Genomic DNA, 23333 nt, shown 5'->3' with positions numbered 1-23333 from the left:
ATGAATTAAGAAAACTTGTGTCAGCACATTTTGTATTTTATGTTTATGCCCGTAAAATTTTTTTTTTAATGTCTACTGAGATGTAAACATCAATGATCAATGATTCAATTAAATCCTTTTGGAGTTAAAGCCTGGGTAATGTATAGTACCCCTTTGAGGATGCCATGTAATATCGTTACTTTATTATTGTCATTACTATTATTATTATTATTGCTATTGCTATTATTATTATTTTTACAAGTTTACAATAATAGTTAAAAGCTACTGTAATCATGCAATCTGATTGGCTGATAGTAATTTCTTCATTTGTTACAACAAGTCTTCATGAATCGGGACCAGGAAGTGAAATGAAATATGAATGGGAAATAAAGCAAACTAATTCCAACAAATTTTTGTATTTAATATTCTACCTATGAATTACCTCAATAAATGTCCTGAATTTAATTTCATTTATTTATTTAAGTAACCAGTGCACCGGAAATTATTCCACCGCGGTGGCATGAGTTCTACTCTCTTATACATGCATAACATTTTTGCTCTTTTCATTTTACCATGGTAATTAATTCATTACCATTCACTTCAGTCGATTTACAGGATTCTTGTGACAATAACTAAATTTGTAGTTAAGATACACATTCATTAGTGGAGCGTTGTGGCCCAGTGGATTAGTCTCCGGACTTTGACACAGAGGGTCATGGGTTCAAATCCCAGCCATGGCGTAATTTCCTTTAGCAAGAAACTGACCCACAATGTGCTGCACTCAACCCATATGAGGTAAATGGGTACCGGTAGAACGTAATTCCTTAAGAAGCTGTGTGCGCTCTGAACGCCTAGCTTAGCCGGGCAATAAAGGAGCGCCTTGAGCACCTAAAAAGGTGGATATATGTACGCAATATGAATACCCTATATTATTATTCATTACAAGATATTCTATACATGGAATATCAACTAATATAGTGGAAATCTAGTTTGCTTTTAAGATTCTAATACTCACCACTGATTACTAAAAGTATTGGTCGTTTCCATCAAACTTATATCGAATTTTCACTTGAATTGTTCAGGGGTCCATGATATCTAGTATATAATGAAAACATAATCATATTTATATACTCTCTAAAATTCTCTAAAACAAAAAGTTATTTGTATACTCGTAATCAGTACGAAATCGTCACACAGGAAGAAGGTATTTACATGTTACATTGCTATCTATTTCTCATTAGAAACGTTCGTGAGCATCATAAGGATTAGTATCACAGCCAACAGACGAAATGGTGTACTGCTTGTATTCACAGAAGAACTTAATGATCGGTCTACGGACGCTTTTATGGCTTTGGAAGATGTCTTTTGTGGTGCGGTAAGGAAGTCCACTTATTTATATTTTTTAAATGCTTAATTGGCTTTATGTGATGAGATTAGGTTAAATTCGAATAAATTAGATGATATTAGGTTCTAATTTATTGACTTGATTGAATTAGATTTTGAGTATTTGTACTTTGTATAGGTCTATATGCTTCTCGGAATAGAGACACTATTGAAAGGCGTAAGCATCGGGACAGCTTCTTAATTCCATTCAGAAGTTTATATTTTGTTGTAATAATTGCTAGGTTATGTTATATTCTTCTAACCATGTACTCGCGTTTCTATCCCAAATAAACCTTATCATTCACAGGTTTCAGCGTATTTGAATGTAAGCTTGAATTCAGCTCAGCTCATCAGTATCACATGTGAGGTAGTCTCTTTCCGAAATGGTAGTGTGGTTGGTGATCTTCGAATCGGTCTCGCAGCACCATCTCAGGATTCCGCTGATAGTCTTGCTCAATCAGCCACTGACCTATCACTGGCGAATGACACATTACCCTATCTCGGTGGTTCTCTTAACGTCGAAGAGTTAGTCGTAGACAGTAAGTGCACATTCAAAGTAAATCAAAATCTTACTTTTCTGTGAAATAACTCATAATTTGACTAAAAGTTTAAAAGAAATTGCTTAAATAAGGAAATAACCCTTTAAGGAGATTATATAATGCTTCCAATATGTTACTTCTAGTACTTTTAATCCTGCACCCCCCACCCCACAAAAAAAACTCACATCCTCCTAACATCTTACAATAAGAGACACTTAATACAACAAAAATAAACGCACAGACAAGAAATGCAGTGCGTCCCCCAAAAATCTATACACTTTTGAAATGGCTGCCAAATGAAAAGATGTAGCACTCTGGGAAAAAAAGACTTACGTATGTGGAAAGCCAATAAAATCACCTTTCGAATGACACCAAAAAGTTGGAAAAATATTCATGCTTGAGCGAGCACTGCCCACTGAAACAAAGGGTGTGAAAATTAGGGTGGGCTGGAATTTGCCTTCCAATTTATGTCAGTTTTTGAGAGGCAAATTAAGGGCGTTGTGATAAATTAATGATCAACCATGACCAGTTTTGGTTGCATTGGCAAATTTGATAAATTATCAAATTGAACTTTAATGCATGGGTGAACACAAATTACACTTTTTGGGCAGCATTTCAACTTTATCATGTGGATTTCAGCAATGTGTTCATGGAGTCGGGAGAATAGGGGGTGATATTGAACTTCAGTGGGAGAAGTAGGTTGATGGAATAAGGGTCAACAGAACATTCAGCCCCCGCCCCCTCCCTCTTTCCCGCCCTCCCCTCCTGTTGAAAGACTGGTGGATATTGTCATGTACAAGTGAAGTCCAGATTTAATGATTAATTCTCAATTGGGGCATCAACTTTTTCCTATCAATCATTTAATCAACAATTTGTCAGTAAATTAACTCATTCAATGTGCAATGTAATCAATCAAACATTCATTTTTTTTTCAATAAATTATTTCATTAGTCATCATAATCATTAAATTTCTTAGTAATCATTCAATAAAAAATAACCATCAGCCACCGGTCACTTGGCAGTTATATGTTGTGAATAGGCTTCAATCCTGGAAGTGAGAGGGGGCCGGGAGATGGAGGTGGAGAGGGGAGGGTACATATGACTTTTAATTTGTAAAAGGACAAAAAGAAGAGGAACGCCCTTTTAACCAAGTCTTAGCATATCTCGCCCTCTTGCTTGTAACAGGTCCCATCACATTACTCTGACTCTCACGAACACACTTCTGAGGTCCACAAGATGAATATGCTACATAAAATTACATTTCCTGTTCACTCATGCATTTAATTTCAATTTAGTAACTCATGAAATTTGCCTAAGAAACTAAAACTTATCTCACTCATTAATATCTAGCTTAGCAAGTTCCAAAGGACTAACCACTAAAAGAAATTGTAAGGCTAATTCCTGCCCAGCCTAGCCGAGCTTATTTTCTCAGGAGAGAAGCCGGGGGAGGTTGAGATGGAGAGAGGGGCTGCTAAATGTTCTGTTGACCTTTATCCCATCAACGTACTTCACCTACCTATGTCATATTACCCTCTCTTCTCCTGACTGTCATAAACACATTGTTGAGATCCACAAAAGACAAAATATAAAAAGATAAAGACAAAATGCTGCCCTAAAAATTGCAATTCATGATCACTCATGCAGCATTAAATTTTCACAAACAACAAACTGATCACAGCTGATCTTTAATTCACCAAATAACCCTCAAATTTGCATGTACCAAACACACAAACCTGAGAAAATTTGGAAGGCTAATTCCGGCCCACCCTAATGTTCATACCCTTTGTTCAGTGGGCAGTGCTCGCTCAAGCATGAGTGGTTTTCTAACTTTTTGTGTCATCTGAGAGTTGACTTTATTGGCTTTCCATATCTATAAGTCTTCTTCCCCAAAGTGCTATATTTTTTATTTGGCAGCCATTTCAAAAGTGTATAGTTTTTTGGGGGGACGCACTGTATAATTACATTGTTCATACGAATATGTTATAGGAGGCTGCATTCTACAAGCTTCACTTTTTAGCAGCTTCCTCCGTTTCTGACCTGTTATCTTGATTATTATACATAATAGATAGATAGATAGATAAATGGTTTTATTAATACAAAATCACATATAAAATACATACAGGCATAGTAGTTTTTAAAACTAAATTGCGCCATGAATTTACAATAAAATTGTACATTGCATATTACTTAAAGGAATATTGATTATCAAAAAGAATTATTTAAAAAAAATATTCACAAGGACACACTCATTAAACAGTCATATACACAGGCATGCACTCACACTCACCCCGCATCCAGACACATACACACACACTATACAAACAAAAGTGGATACTCAAATTTACCTATAATGGATAAAACAAAATCATCAGTACGGATATTAAACAGATGGGGGCACGGCATTGCTGGAATAAAATATCAAATTTAAAGCGTATAATGAAACAGAAGTATAATTAACAAATTTATGAAGGAAGGGTAGGGAGACATGAAATGAAAGTCTTCCGATTTGAAGTGTATGTGTCTGTGTCTTTGAATAATTATCTGATATAATAGAAATAATATAAACAGTTTAAACAAAAACAAAAGATAAATCAAGTACATGTCATATCTAAATACATTATTCCGGAATACATATCTAAAATAAACATCACAAATTAAAAGACATATATGGACCCTATCATCCTGTACATATGTATTTATTCCGAGTTCAACAGTTTTGTCATGAATGGCACTGGGCTATTTTTGAATCGATCAGTGCGACACCTAGGTTCTTTAAAGCGTTTCGATTGTCTAAGAGTTCTTGTCGGATTGTTTCTCACAAACCAATCATCGCAGATGTTCAACTTGATTGTAGACTTGGCAAAAGAGAGACAGAGAGACTTCCTCCTTGACTGCAGTGCAGAGATACCCGCCAATTCAAGGGCCGTGTTGTAGGACGATCCTGGAAATATCAGCCGAAGGGCACGCTTCTGGATCCTTTCGATTGACTCAGATTGGATCACTGTCAAACTAGAATGCCAAACTGGACACGCATATTCAAGAATGGGTCGGACAAATCCAATGTACACGGTCACAAGATCGGCAGGAGGCAATCTAAACTCCTTCAGTCTCCGCAACATGTAAAGGCGAGAAGATGCTCTTGAGATCATCATACGAACATGGATTCCCCACTTTAGGTCACTCTGGATGGTAACTCCGAGTAGCTTAATTTCCATCACTTCCTTGAGGGTTTCATTACACAATGTAAAATCCAATACAGGTAGAGGGGTTTTGCTGAAGTTCACTCTCATGATGTTACATTTTTGCGGATTCAGACGAACATTGTTACTCTTACACCAACCTTCAAGATTGGTTAAAACAATTTTCATTGAATCACCATGATTCAAATTGCAAGTATCCACAGTCGCAATTGACATATCATCCACGTATTTCCAATGCCTTGCTGAGGAGTCACGCATGACATCGTTGATAAGAACGAGAAAAAGAAGGGGACCCAGTCGGGTGCCCTGAGGGACCCCCGCGGTCAATGTCCTAGAAGATGAAAGAATTCCATGATAGCGCACCTTACTCTCTCGAGCTACAAGGAAGTTACATACCCATTCAACTAACCACGGTCGGACTTCCAGGGAGATCAGCTTGTTGATAAGAACAGTGTGGTCAACACGGTCAAAAGCACGACTGAAGTCCGTTGACACAATTGATGTAATACTACGGGGTATTTCGGCACTTGCACAGAGACAGTTGTAGACATCAACCAGACATTGCGTAGTAGAGCGATTTGCTCTTGCGCCGAACTGCTTGGGGTCTAATTTGCTTTCAATGTCAGATAACAGTTGGCGGTATATAAATGATTCAGCAATCTTAGAGAAATAATCCGTTAATGAGATAGGCCTTTGCTTATCAATTGAGGTAGCGGATCTTTCCTTTGGGATGGGGACGACGATTGCTCTTTTCCATTGGGAAGGTACCAATCCGGACTGGTATGACGAATTGATAACTTCACTCAGCGGGGTAGCTAATTCAACAGAAAACTCCTTCAAGATGCGGGTAGGAATACCATCAGGGCCACTTGACTTTCCTGGTTTAATTCGGTACAGTTCTTTGTAGATTTCATAAGATTGTATTACCAAGGGCTTCTGAGCAGGAAGGAATGCGGGCAGACTTTGTGAATCTAATTCAGGAATATCGCGACTGACCTCTGCAAACTGATCATTCACTGCATCAGCAATGGCCAACTCATCTAGGTCTGGTGATTCAGGAATCGAGATGGTGCTTGATGATTTGCATGAAGTCATGATTTTCAAGTGCTTATACCAACAAGATGGATTTTCACGTTTAAGTTTCATAACTCGGTCCTTGTAGAAGTTTTCTTTGAGGTTAGCATTTTCACGTTGAACCTTGTTGCGCAAACGCTTCCATTCAACGATGTTACCGTCATTGAAAGCTTGCTGTCGCTTGTTTATCAATGATTTCAAGAAGGGTGTCACCCATGGTTTGTCTTCAGGATGCATCTTGATTGACTTCATGGGGAAACACTCATTCATGGCGCCCTGTACTACGTCGTAGAGTACATCACACTTGTCTTGGGCAGTTGTAGACCTCGCCAAGACCTCTTCCCATGGGTAATGGGACATCTTATATCCAAACTCACGAATCAAGGAATCTTTCATTGGACGTACTGCTTTCTTGACAGTTTTATTTCCGATACATGATCTCGTCAGACTGGGTTTCCAAAAAACTGCATTATGGTCACCTCCAACACCAAGAGGAGACAGGATCTCTGGTTCCAAGTAATAACGATGAATATCAGTCAAAATGAGGTCTAGGATAGCAGTACCGCGCGTAGCGCTAGTCACGACTTGTTTCAAATTGCAGGTATTAATTAGTTCGGAGATATCAGCTCTATTAAAGTCACCAAGTAAAGCAATACCTGCATTAGCATGCCTCACTTTAATATCATCAACACAGTTAACAAGGTATTGGATCAAGTCGTTTTGACGGTCATTATCTGGAGGGGAATAAACCACGGCGACATAGATGCACGAAATAAGTCGAGGTAATCTTTTGGGTCTCAGCTGAACCAAAAGAACTTCGTGATCAGCATGAGGGGGTAAAAAATCAACGGTCCTTGGCGATGTATCAGGTCTAGCATAGATCGCAACACCGCCACCCCTTCGAGTGCTTCTTGATTTCACAAATGACACATATCCATTCACTGCAAAGTCACTTTCAGGTTGGTTTACACGAAACCAAGTTTCAGTGACAGCACACAAGTCACAACTTAGTTCGTTGACAATGATAAAAAATTTGTCAAGTTTATTGTTCAATGAACGGGGATTGCACATATAAATCGACGGTAACGTTAATGCTTGTGAATGGTGATTACTTACAGTTTCAATGTTCAATAAGTGCGAAGTCCTTGTAATAGCATTTTTCCGTATTCTTAGCCTTCTTCCACTAATGACTCTGATCGATCTACGTTTGTGGGAACCGGCTCTGCAACCACGGCGTCTATAGATACCAAGTTCATTTATTGTTGTGAATACATTGTCAGGTAGACGTGAATGGCTGGTAGATGTATTACGTAACAAAATCAGTTCATCCCGAGTATAGCGTAAATGCTGGGGAGAGTGTTCATCTACCGTGACGACAGGGAACTTGAACTCTGGTGTGAAAGATCCATGTTCTCCTGTGGGGTGGGTGCTGGGCTACTCTCGGCTATTGAGAAGGATAGAGGTCCGATGAGCGATAACACCAGAATGATCCTAAAATGGTCCACCATGATCACTAATATTTTAGCGAAAGAACAGACAAACAAGAATCAGCTTCTAAGTCCAATGGATGATGATCCGGAATTATTGCACTGATATCACACAGCAATCACTACAACAGCACCCAAAAAGATGAATTTAAGTGTAATTTTGATGGTTACGTCGAGCTAAATAATTAGTTGGCGTCAGATACAGACAGCGCCCATAATAAGTTTGTTTTATTGATTATAATTATATCAAGATGTATGTAACAAAACGTATTGTAAATGATTGTTGGAAATGGAAAATGAATGAAATAAATAATGTTATATGGGTATTATACTATGTATGTTTTACTAGATACCGATAGCTTTTACATCGGTGTGTATACTCTAGCTTGTATTAATCTCTTTGACATGTTTTACTAGATACCGATGTCTTTTAGATTGGGGTAAAAGATATAACTGGTATTAATCTCTTTGACATGTTTTTACTATATACCGATATATTTTTGATAAGTGTGTATACTATTGATGGTGGTATTATTTTGTTTTCAATATATTCATAATAAAAAAATCAAACATGTATCACCAACCATTAGAAGACAGCATAAATATTGCAAATAGGGATTAATGGTAACAGTTTTGTCTCAAACTTGCTGAAGATTACAAAATAACATAGGATTTTATATAACATTGTTTAATACATTTACATACTTTGAGAAAAATTAGTAATAATAAAAATGAAGTATACGCATTAATCAGCCTGTTTCCATTTCTGGAGATGTACTCCCAAGATTTTCCTCTCTTATATTATTCTTCCTTATATTCGTTTTACAATTTGTCATTATGGTTCCAGAAGGTGGTAAAGCAGTTTCCTGCCTTGCAGAATAAATCTCTGTTTTAACTTTTAAAGTTACTGTATTCAATTGTTTTATCCTATTTAAACATACATTAATCCATAACAAACAGATTCTCTAATTCTTTTTATAATATCATTTTATGTCCAATATTTTTCCAAAGTGCTTGAACATTTGGGCAACCTTTAATCTCTTCGACATATTTATCACAGCTAGTATTATTCCATGTTTTACTGAACTCCGATAGCTTTGAGATTGGTTCATATATTATCGCTGGTAATGTTCTTTGCTATGTTTTATTAGATACCGATAGCTTTGAGATCGGTCCGCATGTTATTACGAGTATTAATTATTTGCCATGTTTTAGATACCGATAGTTGTGAGAACAGCAACCCCTGCAGAAATGGAGGGATCTGCACGGATGAATTTAACACGTATAGTTGCGCATGCCCAGAGGATTACTCAGGGACAGACTGTTCATCATTTAAGCATGATCTTATTCTTTTTTAATACTTTGAATGCAGTCATAGTCATTAATCTGTTGGTAAGATTTGTGAAAAAAAGAAATGGCAAACTAGCCCTCGTGAACATTTTGTCATATTATCAATGCAACTAGCCTTCACCCTTGATGATCGTCAAACTTCACATTCTTATCAAAGAACATCGAAATGAGAATTCTACATTGACCGTCAGTATCCCTCAATATATCTTGCTTACTCACTTATACTTGAGAGAATTATTTTGAGATCGCGAGTAAATGAGCAATAATGAAAATAAATAGGGAAGGGAAGCATTATATTTATCACACGATTACTTGCTCTACAATAATGGGCACTCGTTGGTGTGAACGCCCAACTCATTTTCCAACTCGTTCTCTCCATCATACCCCGATGGATTTTGTACTTTTTAGCTAGAATTTTCGTTTTGTCTTGTCATTGGTGATATTTAATCACAAGAGTTTGCATTTCCCGATGGTCGAGCAGTTTTACACTCACTAACATGATAATCATTACTTTGAAGTTTCATAGGTAAATTAGACTTCAGTTTAAACAAAATCGTTTCTTATTCATTTATCCCCATAGTCTCTGGTAGGACTGGCCTATCACCTGGTGCTATTGTTGGAATCATACTTGGTGCTATGTCGGGAGCTCTGTTCTTCGTTATCTGCGCGTGTTTAATAATGGTCCAGACAGTGCGTCGTAATGAGGCAAATAGGATGTTAATGGGGTAAATTATGTTTGTATGATTATTTGAAGCAGCTTGCTACTTTCATTCTTCTCTTCTTTCTCCACTTTTTTCTTCTTCATCATCTTATTATTCTTCTTCTTCTATGAATGCATATGGCAGTACAGATTAATTGACTGATCTTCAAAAATGAAGGTATATCATGAATTGGTGAAATGGATCCTAATCAAATCAGTGGCTGAATTCTATCACATGACCGGTCATTCATTTTCAATAGCAAACATGAAAATTGTTTAGTGACTAGTCACAGCGACTAGTTCTATTGACCGGTCATGGTTTTGAGATGAGAGAATATTTAAATAATAATGATCATCCATATCACTATCTTATAAAACAATTAATACACATAATTTAACCATCATAACGCTTGTTCACTTTTTTGTAGCACTTAGTCCAGACTCCAGACGTAAAATTATAGAAATGTTTCAATGGTATTCTGCGTGGAATTCTTCATAATTCCTCTGACGATGTGTATTAATTTATTTTTATTATGAATTACGAAACTGTAAGTCTGTATATATATATATATATATATATATATATATATATATATATATATATATACATATATATATATATATACATATATATATATATATATATATATATATATATATATATATATATAAATGAACATAATCAATCTTTCAAATACAATTTGACAGGATGCAGAAGCATAGCAACTACCACATCTCAGAGCACCGGCGTATATTCGGCGACCGACAGTCGGATCATTCATTTGACGATTACTCGTTTGAAGCCTCTCTTGATCGTCGACAATATGATATCGGTAGAGCTGTTAATCAGATAAGACATTATCAAGGAATGGATAACCCTGTAAGTGAAATGGGCTATTATCGGGTACGAATAGGGATTTCGTTTCTTCATTCTATCGTACCCCCCCCCCCCTTTCACCCCTCCCCCTCCATCTCTCTCGCTCCCCCCCCCCCTCATTCCCTTTTCCCTCTCTCTTCTCTATGCCTGTCTCTCACTCTGTGGTTTATCTTTCTTTAGTTAATCGTGATATACCTATTGTTTTATATTAGAACAGAGATAAAGATGTAAACCCCTCAGAAAAATTTGGAAATCTGAGTTTGGCAATTATTTTCTCCAAACTCTGAATGTTGCACAATGCATATTTGATATCATTCAAAAGATCATTTAATTATTTTTTTTCTTTCAATATTTAATTATCTTTAAAATGATTCCCTGCTTGTTATGATCATGCCATCTCAAAAGGAGCAGGATTCAAAATTGTTGGATGAAGTCTGAGTTGAAAAGCTGCACAATGAGCAGAAATAATCTTGAAGGGTCAATAAAGAACATTATTCATTTTTGGTGACAGTAGAGATGAAAAACCATTCAAATCAAGCCCTTGCTTTTTCATTTTTGATGTTTTGCTATTGTTTATGCAGTCATGGTTCTCTAAACCCGAGGGATTTCCGATCAAAGTCAGATTTCCAAGGGTTTTTTTTGACGAGTTTGTATATATTTCGCATACCAGTAAGTCAAAGGTATGTTGCTTTCATTGAATCAAACACACCTCTACACAAGGAAACACATAACAAACAACATTGCATGGGTATTTCAAACCATGAAACTGTCGGATCCTATAATTCCACATCTGAAAATAACCACAATGCATAAGGAATCAACCTGATTGTGATACTTCATGTAATCTGTTAGTTTATTTGTCAGACTTTTTATGCATAATTTGTCAGACACAATATTTGCAGAAGGCTGCAGCTATTTGTATAAGATTATGTGGTTTATCAATAAAAGAAATTAACCCCCCCCCCCTCCAAAATTTAGAATTTGCTTAAGAGTTAAAGATGTATGAAATCCATGTACTTAAACATTATATGTACTTTCCCAATGATTATGTTCGTTGTGTTCTTTGTTGATGTTTTATTCTATTTTGTATCTTCCCTCCCCCCTCCCCTATGAACAGAGACGAGGAGGTTTGGATAACTTTGCTACACCATATGTAGTTGATGGGCATAGCAGCGCCAGTGGAGAGGTAAGTACCCCCTTACCCCCTATGCTCACCACATGATTTCAAAGTTCAATCTCATGAGGAATACATTAACATCGATATATAGCAATTTGATAGTTATCTGAAAATGATAGTATTTGGAGGCAAAATTTTGCTCTGTAGAAACATATTGTGTTGCATGAATGTTGTAAAGAGTCAATTTGGATAAGAGTACACAACAGATGAAAGTTGATACAGATGATCTATTATATCAGTAATATTTTTTTGATGCTACAAAGGTTATATCTGCTTGACAAGAATTGCTTCTATCCGACCACCTCTTTTTCCATATACTTCTGATGTTTCCAGTCCATCGCTCATGAATTACATTCATCTTGTTTTGAACATTATTGATTGTACACAGGTATGCGTTGTTATTTGGTAATTATGGAGAGAAATAATTGAAATTGAACCCGAGTGTGCAATCTTCAAAGAGAATACTATTGTTTTAATGTGTCCCTCTTATTCATTATTTTGTACGATTTTATTGTTTACAGAGCGTCGTTGAACGAAACCCGTTACACTACAGCTACTACTAAGGCTTAGATGTATCTGCAAACGGTCCCAGTACTATTTATCATTTTGATTTGTGCCCAACCTACATGTACATGTGATGTGAATGTGTACAGGATTGATTCATTGAGCACTGGAAGCGGCAACCAGACCCAAACTTGGGGTAGTAAATAATGCGCCTCGGACTAGACTATAATCCTATAACGTTGAATTGAACAATACAAATGTCAATTTATCTTCACTCTGACCTGTTCTCATTATTATTTAATAAATATGCTGTCTGAGTTAAATATATCTAAACTAAATGAATTTTTTCTATCATTATTATTAATATTAATAAATTAAAACAATATTATACAAACATGAAGGTGGGGTTTGAAGTATTTAAAGTTTCATCATTATATAATTATGATTGTTCACATGACAAATTCTCCATTGTAATTTCTAAGGACTTGTTTATTCGGAACATTATAGTATATGTATATGTTATACAAGAAGTGAGCAAATATCAAATGTATACTTTTTTTACCTGTTTACTTAAAAGTACATTTAACAGTATATCTTTTCAAAATGAATGAATCTTTGTTCATTTTTCTTCAAATATTCATCATGTTCACTCCACAATATTTATTTCACATTTTTGCACGTAACAACCACTTTTATGACTTGTTCTCTCATCTACACATTCTCTCCAATCACTCTATTTAATGACTATTGGCAATTCAATGTTTGTTTGCAAGTCTAAAACAAAAGAAACAAACGGAAACAGCATTTCAATTAATACAACCATTTAATAGGAAAAACAGATCAAATAAATATATCATACAAATCTATTTCAATTGTACGGATTAGTTCATCCTGCTGATAAAAGGATTAATTTATCTTCATTTTAAAACTACATGAGGATAAATTTATCTTAATTTCAAGGCTACATGAGGATAAATTTATCCTAATTTCAAGGCTACATGAGGATAAATTTATCTTAATTTGAAGGCTACATGAGGATAAATTTATCTTAATTTCAAACCTACACGAGGATAAATTTATCTTAATTTCAAGGCTACACGTGGATAAATTTATCTTAAAACCTACATGAGGATAAATTTATCTTAATATTAAACATACATTGAATTGCCAATAGTCATTAAATAGAGTGATTGAAGAGAATGTGTAGATGAGAGAACAAGTCATAAAAGTGGTTGTTACGTGCAAAAATGTGAAATAAATATTGTGGAGTGAACATGATGAATATTTGAAGAAAAATGAACAAAGATTCATTCATTTTGAAAAGATTTACTGTTATTTGCATTTTATAAAGGGAATGAAAAGGGAATGATAAAGGAAAGTCCTTCTTAGAATAAGATATGTAAATCTCTATATTTATGTCAATGGTTTGTAATCAATATCATGTGTTACACATCGATAGAAATGACTTCGCCAGAGAAGCGTTTCATATAAATATGTCGTCCGACAAGTTATCGGATTTGATAATTTTCCTTGAATTTGATTGGCTGAGAAGCAAAGTTCCCGACCACCTCCCAGGAGTTAATAAATATCATGATGAATCATTTAATATTCATTTCAATAAAGAAGTCCATGCAAAGGGTTCACAGATGTGTGATAATATATCATAGTTATTGTAAATACTTAGTTTAGTTCCTGATATATGAAAGTTCAATTTACTATGGCTCCGATATCAAATTTTAAATGAATGTAATGAATATTTAGCTTATCTATTGTACACAGACCATGTAGTATTGGAGAAATGAAGGCTATCTTCTGTCTGGGCATATACTTCACTTTTAAAAAAGTTTTTTTGTATTAAATATATTGATTCCTACAACACATGTAGATACATGTATTTCAGTAATATTTAATATGTTTCAAATACAGTACTTGATATCGCAGCTTATTAATGACATAATTTCAACATTTTAAATATGGTCACGTTATATTCCAGGCAATATCAAGTTTGCCCTTATAAATGCCTCAGTACAGTCATGTGTATGTGAGAGTAAGTGGTAGTGAAACAAATACCAAACTAAGTGCCCTCCCTTCCTTTTTGCACCATAGCGTTATTAAGAGGAGATGGCTTAAAGATAAATTCCAGTTTTGGTAACGATCTCAAAATGACTTTTGACAGAATCTGATATAATGACCACCCAAGTGTCTGTTTGTATGAATAAAAAATATGTGCCAAAGGATTCTGGAAGAAATTGTGTAATTGCTGAGAAATAAGCAAAATAAGCGCGGATTCGGTCGCTTCCGTCGGGTCTTTATTCCAGCAATATTGATACACTGTCCCACGTGTGTCTATCTGTGTTGGTGATCTTTAGTGTGAACATTTTTTCAGCGTAGATTTCAAGATTTCACAAAGTTCAGTTTATGTAATTGTACCAGAGGGACCAGATCTAGATCCTCGATTATATTCTGACAATTAAGCCTGGTTTTACAGACTTTCTCATGAAATCAGTGTTTACTGCAACTACTGGCATTTCTCTTTAAACAGAGTATTTACTTTAGGTACAAGACAATGTCTTTCTTCGATTTGCGTATTAAAGGGCTGATAAAGAATTGTGAGGGTGTGTCAGTGTGTGTGAGACAGTGTGTGCGTGGGTGTGTGTGTGATAGAGAAGTGTGGGGTTTGGGCTGTGATATGAACTTCGTTAGAATATGTATTTTAAGAACTTGTCTTTCCAGCTGATCCTCAGTATACATGAAACATCTTTCTGGATTATTTTATGTACCTTTAATTTACTTTTGTATTCATGTGATTCTTGTTTATTGTAACCTTAATAATGAATGAAATTAATAGAGTTGAATATACATGTAGGTATTCATAAAATATCATTTTATAAGTGCTAGTGGGTCCACTTGTGTGTGTGGGTGAGGGTGTGTTTGTACCCTTTTAATAATGTACAAATATCACTTGTCTACACACTAATCTATAAAGTCCATTATTATTATGTCAGTATGTAGTTAGCAATTTCACAATTTTAATTTTCTCGCAAAATGTTAGAAAGTTATAAAACTTGTAATCATTACCTATTACCATTAAGCTGCTTCATGCTATTACTTTCGAATGAAGTAATTTGTATGTCTACATATTGATTGCCCGTTGAAAATGCTTGTATGCACAGTAAACGTAGGAATCAATATCCATTACATTGACAGTTAAAAATAAATTGTGTTTATACTAAAAGTTTATACTTCCAAATTTATTTTACTCAGAGAGCAATATGATTAAAATATATCAGAATACATTTGTGGTGATTTCTTTTTGGTAATTTTGTTATTTTGTTTGCATGGTATGTTTGTTTAAGGGAACGAAAATGTATTGCTTATTGTGAATTTGATGTTCACCTGTTTTAAGCTTGTATTTGTAGGGGATGGTTTGCAAAAAAAGTGCTTCTCATTGATCAAATCAAGAGATGATCAAACTGTTTCTTACCAGATATCTTAAGATTATGGTTGATATTCTACTTTTATTTTAGGGGTCTTTAGATTCCGAAATGGTTCCACTGCATGCATATCGTCATCAGTTACCATAGGTATTAATGTACACATCACCGTCATTATCAGTACCATCATCCCATCGTCATGATATTACATGTATCATCATCATCACCACCATCTTCATCTTCTTCACCATCATCACCACCATCATCATCATCATCATTACCATCAACATCTTCATCATCACCACCACCATCTTCATCAGCATCATCTTTCATCATCATCTCCATCATCACCATCAACAATATCACAACACAATCTCCCCACTTCTAATGACCCAAAAGACAAGAACGAATAACATCTTCCATTAAATGTCCAATTTGTTATCAATCATTTAATCATTTGGGCATGACATGCCCTCTAAGTTCTTAAATGTACAATGCATATACATAAAGTAAGTATCAACTTATTCATTGAGCAAAAAAATAATGCACACACGTAAGTACAAAATGAGAGAACACAAAGTGCGAGATAATGACCCAAGTTGTGAGTGATTATTAACAATGTGAGCTCCACATTTGGTTAAGCTTTGGATACAGATACTACTTATAATACATGCAAGCATACTCATCACATATACAATTGTGAATAGTTCATGCAAATAAGCCACATTAGGTCTTGAGCTATTCTAAAGGCTTGTTGATTTATATGATTGATTGTTCACACTGATATTGGGTAAATCATTAATATGGCCCTACGATCAATTACCATGCTTTGTGTTATAGTCCCCAGATAGATGGACAATGCTTGCATGCAATGAGGTTCTTCCTGTCGTCATGTCTATCTGCATACATATGGGCCCTACTTTAAATGTTTGCCTATCCATCCCCCCCCCCCCCAACAAAAAGCAATCCATTATTAGGCACTTTGTTGAAAGTTATAGCCACATCTTTCCCGCAGGACTCCCGCAAGAAAGAATCCATGGTTTAACGCGGAAACCTCCAGAAGTAACACAGGAATCCTGCTACCAGCTTTCCATTTAAAATCGTCGCAGTTACCGTATACAAAACAAAGGGGACTCTTAGAGCAAGATCCATGCTATCAGACATGGCACAGACTTTTTAAAAGTTGCCTTGATTAGGAATAACGAACCTTCGGAAATACGAACCTCATTTCGTTTTCGGACTAACGAACCTTCGGAATTACGAACCTCATTTCGTTTTCGGACTAACGAACCTTCGGAATTAAGAACCTTATTTCGTTTTTGGACTAGCGAACCTTTGGAATTACGAACCTTATTTCGTTTTCGGATTAACGAACCTTCAAAATTACGAACCTTCGGAATTACGTACCTTCGGAAAAACGAACCTTAGGAATACTCGAACCTTCGGAAATCTGGTAACCCTGGAAGTGTTGGAATCACGAAAGTATGCGGAGACTGACAACACATCTGCAGGACAATGACCTTTACGATAGCATCCAGTCTTCCTACAAACAGCTCCACAGTGTTGAGACAGCTCTTCTTAGGGTATCTCATGACATAAAGAGCAGTTGACAACAAGCAGTCATGATTATCCTCTTAGATCTGTCAGCACCATTTGACACGATAGACCATGAAGTTCTTCTCCAGAGATTCTATGTAGACTTTAAGGTTGATGCCACTATCTTAGCATGGTTCCGGTCGTATCTCCGCTGCAGACGGCAAATGGTAAATATCAATGTGACTTTGTCAGGGGAGGTTCTCTTGAAGTTAGGCGTTCCGCAAGGTTCCGTCCTCGGACCACTATATACTATTTCAATCTGTACACTGCACCTCTTGGGGAAATCGCTCGTCATAATGGATTGCAGGTTCACTTCTATGCGGATGAAACGCAATTATATGTGACCTTTGACCCAAGAGTGAGAGATGATGATTTTGATGCTATTTCAAGTCTTACTAGTACATGCCTGGCTGAAATCCGGCAAAAGATGGTCATGAATTTTGTGAAGCTGAATTATGACCAGACTGAATTGTTAGTCTTTTCTTCATCACATATGCGAAACAAGATTGTCCACATAATCATCAAGTTGGCAGTGTGTCTCTCCCTCCTTCAGAGCATGCTCGTAATATGGGTGTCTTCTTCGACCAGTGTATGAAGATGAGCAAGCATATTGCCAACGTATGCCAAGAGACCTACCACCAGCTAAGAAATATATCGGCTATAAGATCGCTACTTACTCCTTCTGCCGGAGAAATCCTAATAGTAGACTTGTTAAGAGGTTGAACGCTGCATTTTTTAGTACAAATGTCCCACTTGGCACAAATGTTCCTTGAGTCAAGAGAAAAAGATTCATCCAAAGAGACACGCTGTATCTATGGAAATAAGCAAGTAATTTGCATACATTTGCATATTATGTCGATATAGTGAAAACAAGTATTTAAGAATATTATTTAACCAGAACTGCCCTAAAATTGGAAATAAAGACTTAGTGTAAGAAAGGGAAGAAAATTGTCATAAAATGATTGGGATATCCTTGTTTATTATTACCTAATTTTCATAAATAATGCAAATTATAATTTAAAACAGAGTATTTTTTCATGAATCCTGAACTGTTTTATAAATAACAGCAATTAATACACAATGTCAACATTCTACATGAAAGAGAATATATCAGCGAAAACATCGATATGCTTCATGACAGTATACGTGTCTTAGTTTGCTTAGAAAGAGGGCAAATATGTCAAAATGTATGACGTGATATTGCGCTAAAACGAGACCAAAACAACCTCTATTTCACAGTCACACTCGCGAATCGGACAATAAGGCAATCAATAATGGTATGTCATTCGAGATAACACAATCCCAACACAATAGCTTCCATCGGCTTCTCGTATCGCTTTTGTTGGTGTGTCTGCCACACCGTAATCTGTGATATATACGGGCAAAATGCATTTCGGTATCGGTAAAACACTATTTGTTTTATTTGATTCTAATTTGTTTCTCTGGGAAAATTTACAGGAGACATTGCTTTGCAGGTTACTGCTTTAATGATCTCTGTCACATGAATCATGACGAATGTACCCCACCCCAATCCACATTTTAACCGTATTAAAATACATATCTTTTGGAGAACCGGCCCGAAGTGGCAAAACTGCATTCCCTCCGCGGCATTCACGCAACTTTACAAACCAGTTTGACCTGTATTATCGACTTGGAAAAGACAGATGTATGAGATATCAGTCAACATGTTTCCTGAAGAAAGTTTTTTGTTATCTATTTAAGCAAAGGCCCACTGGAGCCACGCGAATTAACCCCATCCCCTCTCCGTATTTCGACACTAAATTAAAAAAATATCGTGTTTATGTGTACATTCATTATTATTGATATTATTATAATTATCATTAATATTATTATAATCATTATTATTATCATTATTATTATTGTTCTGCCGTTTGTAATAATGCTCTCGCACAATTGCGTTTTTTTTTGTATGACAAAGCAACTTTTATATCTATATTCTTATATTTACATTCATCATTATTGATATTATTATAACTATTATTGATATTATAATCATTATTATTATTATTATTATTGTTCTGCCGTTTGTAATAATGCTCTCACACAATTGCGTTTTTTTGTATAATAGAGCAACTTTTATATCTATATTCTTATATTTACATTCATCATTATTGGTATCATTATAACTGTTATTAATATTATTATAATTATTATTATTATTATTGTTGTTCTGCCGTTTGTAATAATGCTCTCGCACAATTGCGTTTTTTTGTATGACAAAGCAACTTTTATATCTATATTCTTATATTTGCATTCATCATTATTGATATTATTATAACTATTATTGATATTATTATCATTATTATTATTATTATTATTGTTCTGCCGTTTGTAATAATGCTCTCACACAATTGCGTTTTTTGTATAATAGAGCAACTTTTATATCTATATTCTTATATTTACATTCATCATTATTGGTATCATTATAACTGTTATCAATATTATTTTAATTATTATTATTATTATTGTTGTTCTGCCGTTTGTAATAATGCTCTAGCACAATAAAGGCTATAACCCAACAGGATTATGCCTAGGTAACCCTTTTCCCTTTTGGTTTTATGTATCAAAAAATAGTTTATTGACTTTAGAACTCTTAAAAGATTACTTTTGTTTGTATTGATATCGTGGAATAGATTTAGGAGAAAGTACTCTACAATTGACATGTGGAAAAGCTGTGGTACATTGAATAGCAGTCACACGTAAGCTCCAAAATACTCAAACCCCTTTATTGATTCCACTCTATGTTAAATTCAAATATTTTTAGAGCAAAATCGGAAGAAAGATGCATTTCTACTACACACAGTAAAGCCTCTTTATGTTTTCCTCTTGAAAAAACAAACAAACATAGAAGGCATTGTTTTATATCTCATTATATTTTAGTAACTTTTTTTTTTCCGTTTTGTCACATCTGCCGGAATTCCAGGGGGTGCTGTCTATGGAGAATAATACACGCAGCACACCCCCTCCCCGGAAAATATTGCCGTTGCTTCATTCCCCACTTCCCCTGCCAGGTCCTCTTCTATATAATGTACATGCTGCCTTTAATAAGTGCCCTTTTCCAGATGAAGCCTCCATTTAGACGATATTCTAAATATATATTGTCAAAACAAAATAAAGGGTTGGGCAACTTCGACAGGCCACCGTCATGTACACAAAATTATTGTTGCGATATAAAACAATGCCTTCTATGTTTTTTTTTTTTTTTTTCAAGAGGAAAACGTCAAGAGGCTTTACTGTGTGTAGTAGAAATGTATCTTTCTTCCGATTCGGCTCTAAGAATATTTGAATTTAACATAGAGTGGAAGCAATTAAGGAGTTTGAGTAGTTTAGAGCTTACTTGTGGCTGTTCTTCAATGTACCACAACTCTTCTACATGTCACTTGTAGAGTATTTTTTCCTCAATCTACGTGTATTCCAAGATATCAATACAAACAAAAGTAATATTTTAAAAGTTCTAAAAACAATAAACTATTTTTTAATACATAAAACGAAAAGGGGAAAGGGTATCCTAGGCATACTCCTGTTGGGATATAGCCTTGACCATGTTTACTGTGCTAGAGCATTATTACAAACTGCAACAACAGCAACAACAACAACAATAATAATAATAATAGTGATACTACTACTACTACTTCTAATGATGATGATGATGATGATGATGATGACGATGATGATGATGATAATAATGATAATGATCACAATAATAATAATAGCAATAGTAATAATGATAACAATAATGATAATAATAACAATAATACTAATGATATGAATTATAATATGAATAATAAATATGAAACATGGATATGAAAGTTGCTTTATTACACAAAAAAAAACCCAATTTGCCTTGCCCGTGGCTTTACGGAGAGGGGATTAGGTAAGTTCGGAGGGCTCCCGTGGGCGTAGGCTTAAATAAATAAAAATAAAAACTTTCTTCAGGAAACATGTTAACTGATGTCTCATACATCTGTCTTTTCCAGGTCGATAATACAAGTCAAACTGGTTTTGTAAAGTTGCGGAAATGCCGCGGGGGAATGCAGTTTTGCCACTTCGGGCCGGGTCTCCAAAAGATATGTATTTTAATAAAGTTGAAATGTGGATTGAGGTGGGGTGCATTCGTCATGATTCATGTGCCAGAGCTTCATTAAAGCAGTAACCTGCAAAGCGATGTCTCCTGTAAATTTCCCAAGAGAAACAAATTAGAAATAAAACAAATGGTGTTTTACCGATACCGAAATGCATTTTGCCCATATATACCATAGATTACGTTGTGTCAGACACACCAACAAAAGCGATACGAGAAGCCGATGGAAGCTATTGTGTTGGGATTGTGTTATCTCGAATGACATACCATTATTGATTGCCTTATTGTCCGATTCGCGAGTGTGACTGTGACATAGAGGTTGTTTTGGTCTCGTTTTAGCGCAATATCACGTCATACATTTTGACATATTTGCCCTCTTTCTAAGCAAATTAAGACACTAATACTGTCATGAAGCATATCGATGTTTTCGCTAATATATTCTCTTTCATGTAGAATGTTGACATTGTGTATTAATTGCTGTTATTTGTAAAACAGTTCAGGATTCATGAAAAAATACTCTGTTTTAAATTATAATTTGCATAATTTATGCCAATTAGGTAATAATAAACAAGGATATCCCAATCATTTTATGACAATTTTCTTCCCTTTCTTACCCTAAGTCTTTATTTCCAATTTTAGGGCAGTTCTGGTTAAATAAATATTCTTAAATACTTGTTTTCACTATATCGACATAATATGCAAATTTATGCAAATTACTTGCTTATTTGCATAGATACAGCGTGTCTCTTTGGATGAATCTTTTTCTTTTGACTCAAGGAACATATTTGCCAAGTGGGACATCTGTACTCAAAAATGCAGCGTTCGCCCCTGTTTTTGCAGTTAACAAGTCTACTCTAATGCATAGAGTGATCCTTCTGTATATTTTTATGTGCATTTTTATATATTTATATTTAATATCATATCTTTTGCAATGTATTTTATTGTGTTTCTTATACGGTAAATACAACCAAACCAAACCAAATACCTCGATCATCTCTAGGATTGACTTCTGTGCAGTCAACCGCGTAGATAGGATTTAATTTTGGAGATGGCGCTAAGTGCACGCGAAGCATGGCGAAACTCAGATAGCACGTGATGTCTGATTTGGATAATTATAAGATTGACTGGCTTTTCTTTAGGAGAACATAAATATATTGCGGGCAATATATTTGATGAGCCCATCAAGCCAGTCAATATCATCTAATTCTATTGTCGATATTTCATGATCATGTGATACCATTTGTAAGTACTAGTATACAATCAAGTGTCATACCTATTCACTTGGGTGCTGTCACAGAACGAATAAAATATCAATTCATTCACTTCATAATTCAAATGAATTGCACCCTCCTTGTGACGCTATTCATACTTGTTATTCCTGAGAGATTGGTCGGTCACTGTGTTACATTCAGGCTATCCCGAAAACGTCTCAAACACGACATCTAAACAGTACCAATAATAAACCAACAATTTCAAACTATTATAAATACGTCATAGGTCAGTGGTGTAATGGGCCGACATAAAAGGTCAAAATATGGCGTATGAGGATTTTTCTTTTCTTTAAAGTTCCGAGCGAACAAAAACTATGACCATTTTGAAATTGAAATCTGATCATATGTCAGGTTTTGACATGTTTCTTGAATTAAAAAAATCAATGAAATTTTATTTTATACAAAGAAATGATATAACATATGGGGTAGCTGCTCGAAATGACGCCAAAAATGAAAACTTTAAATTAACAAAAATTAATCTTTAATGGATTTTCCTTACACCCCCACCGATATTTTTTCTGGTGCTTTTACAACAAACTTTTCTTCACGATGAACTTTCCCATTAAGTTGACCGTTTTACTATTATACATTCTACAAACAAGGATGACATTCGGTTATGGTATGCTAATCATGCTAATGTTCTCTTAAATTGCAATTAAT

The 23333-nt window shown here is 35.2% G+C and overlaps 1 protein-coding gene across 1 annotated transcript; it reads left to right on the top strand.

The window, feature by feature from the left end:
* The first annotated feature begins 1324 nt into the window (after positions 1-1324).
* LOC121422027 (neurocan core protein-like) lies at positions 1325-12778 on the top strand. The gene is made up of 7 exons (XM_041616828.1): positions 1325-1354; positions 1670-1901; positions 8878-8994; positions 9593-9737; positions 10421-10592; positions 11707-11775; positions 12288-12778. Exons 1-7 carry the CDS (start codon positions 1325-1327, stop codon positions 12327-12329), a joined length of 807 nt encoding a protein of 268 aa, XP_041472762.1. The 3' UTR covers positions 12330-12778.
* The last annotated feature ends 10555 nt before the right edge of the window (positions 12779-23333 follow it).

Source organism: Lytechinus variegatus, chromosome 9, assembly GCF_018143015.1.
Source record: "Lytechinus variegatus isolate NC3 chromosome 9, Lvar_3.0, whole genome shotgun sequence".
NCBI classification, from domain to species: domain Eukaryota; kingdom Metazoa; phylum Echinodermata; class Echinoidea; order Temnopleuroida; family Toxopneustidae; genus Lytechinus; species Lytechinus variegatus.
Note: the sequence above shows the minus strand (reverse complement) of the source record. Positions and strands in the feature narration are given on the sequence as shown.

What these genes read in the sequence shown, in the direction of transcription:
- LOC121422027 (XM_041616828.1), top strand. Translation starts at nt 1,325, where the DNA reads ATGGCTTTGGAAGATGTCTTTTGTGGTGCG. An exon ending in AAGATGTCTTTTGTGGTGCG is followed by an intron (nt 1,355 to 1,669) that starts GTAAGGAAGTCC and finishes TATCATTCACAG; the next exon opens with GTTTCAGCGTATTTGAATGT. An exon ending in GCAAATAGGATGTTAATGGG is followed by an intron (nt 9,738 to 10,420) that starts GTAAATTATGTT and finishes ACAATTTGACAG; the next exon opens with GATGCAGAAGCATAGCAACT.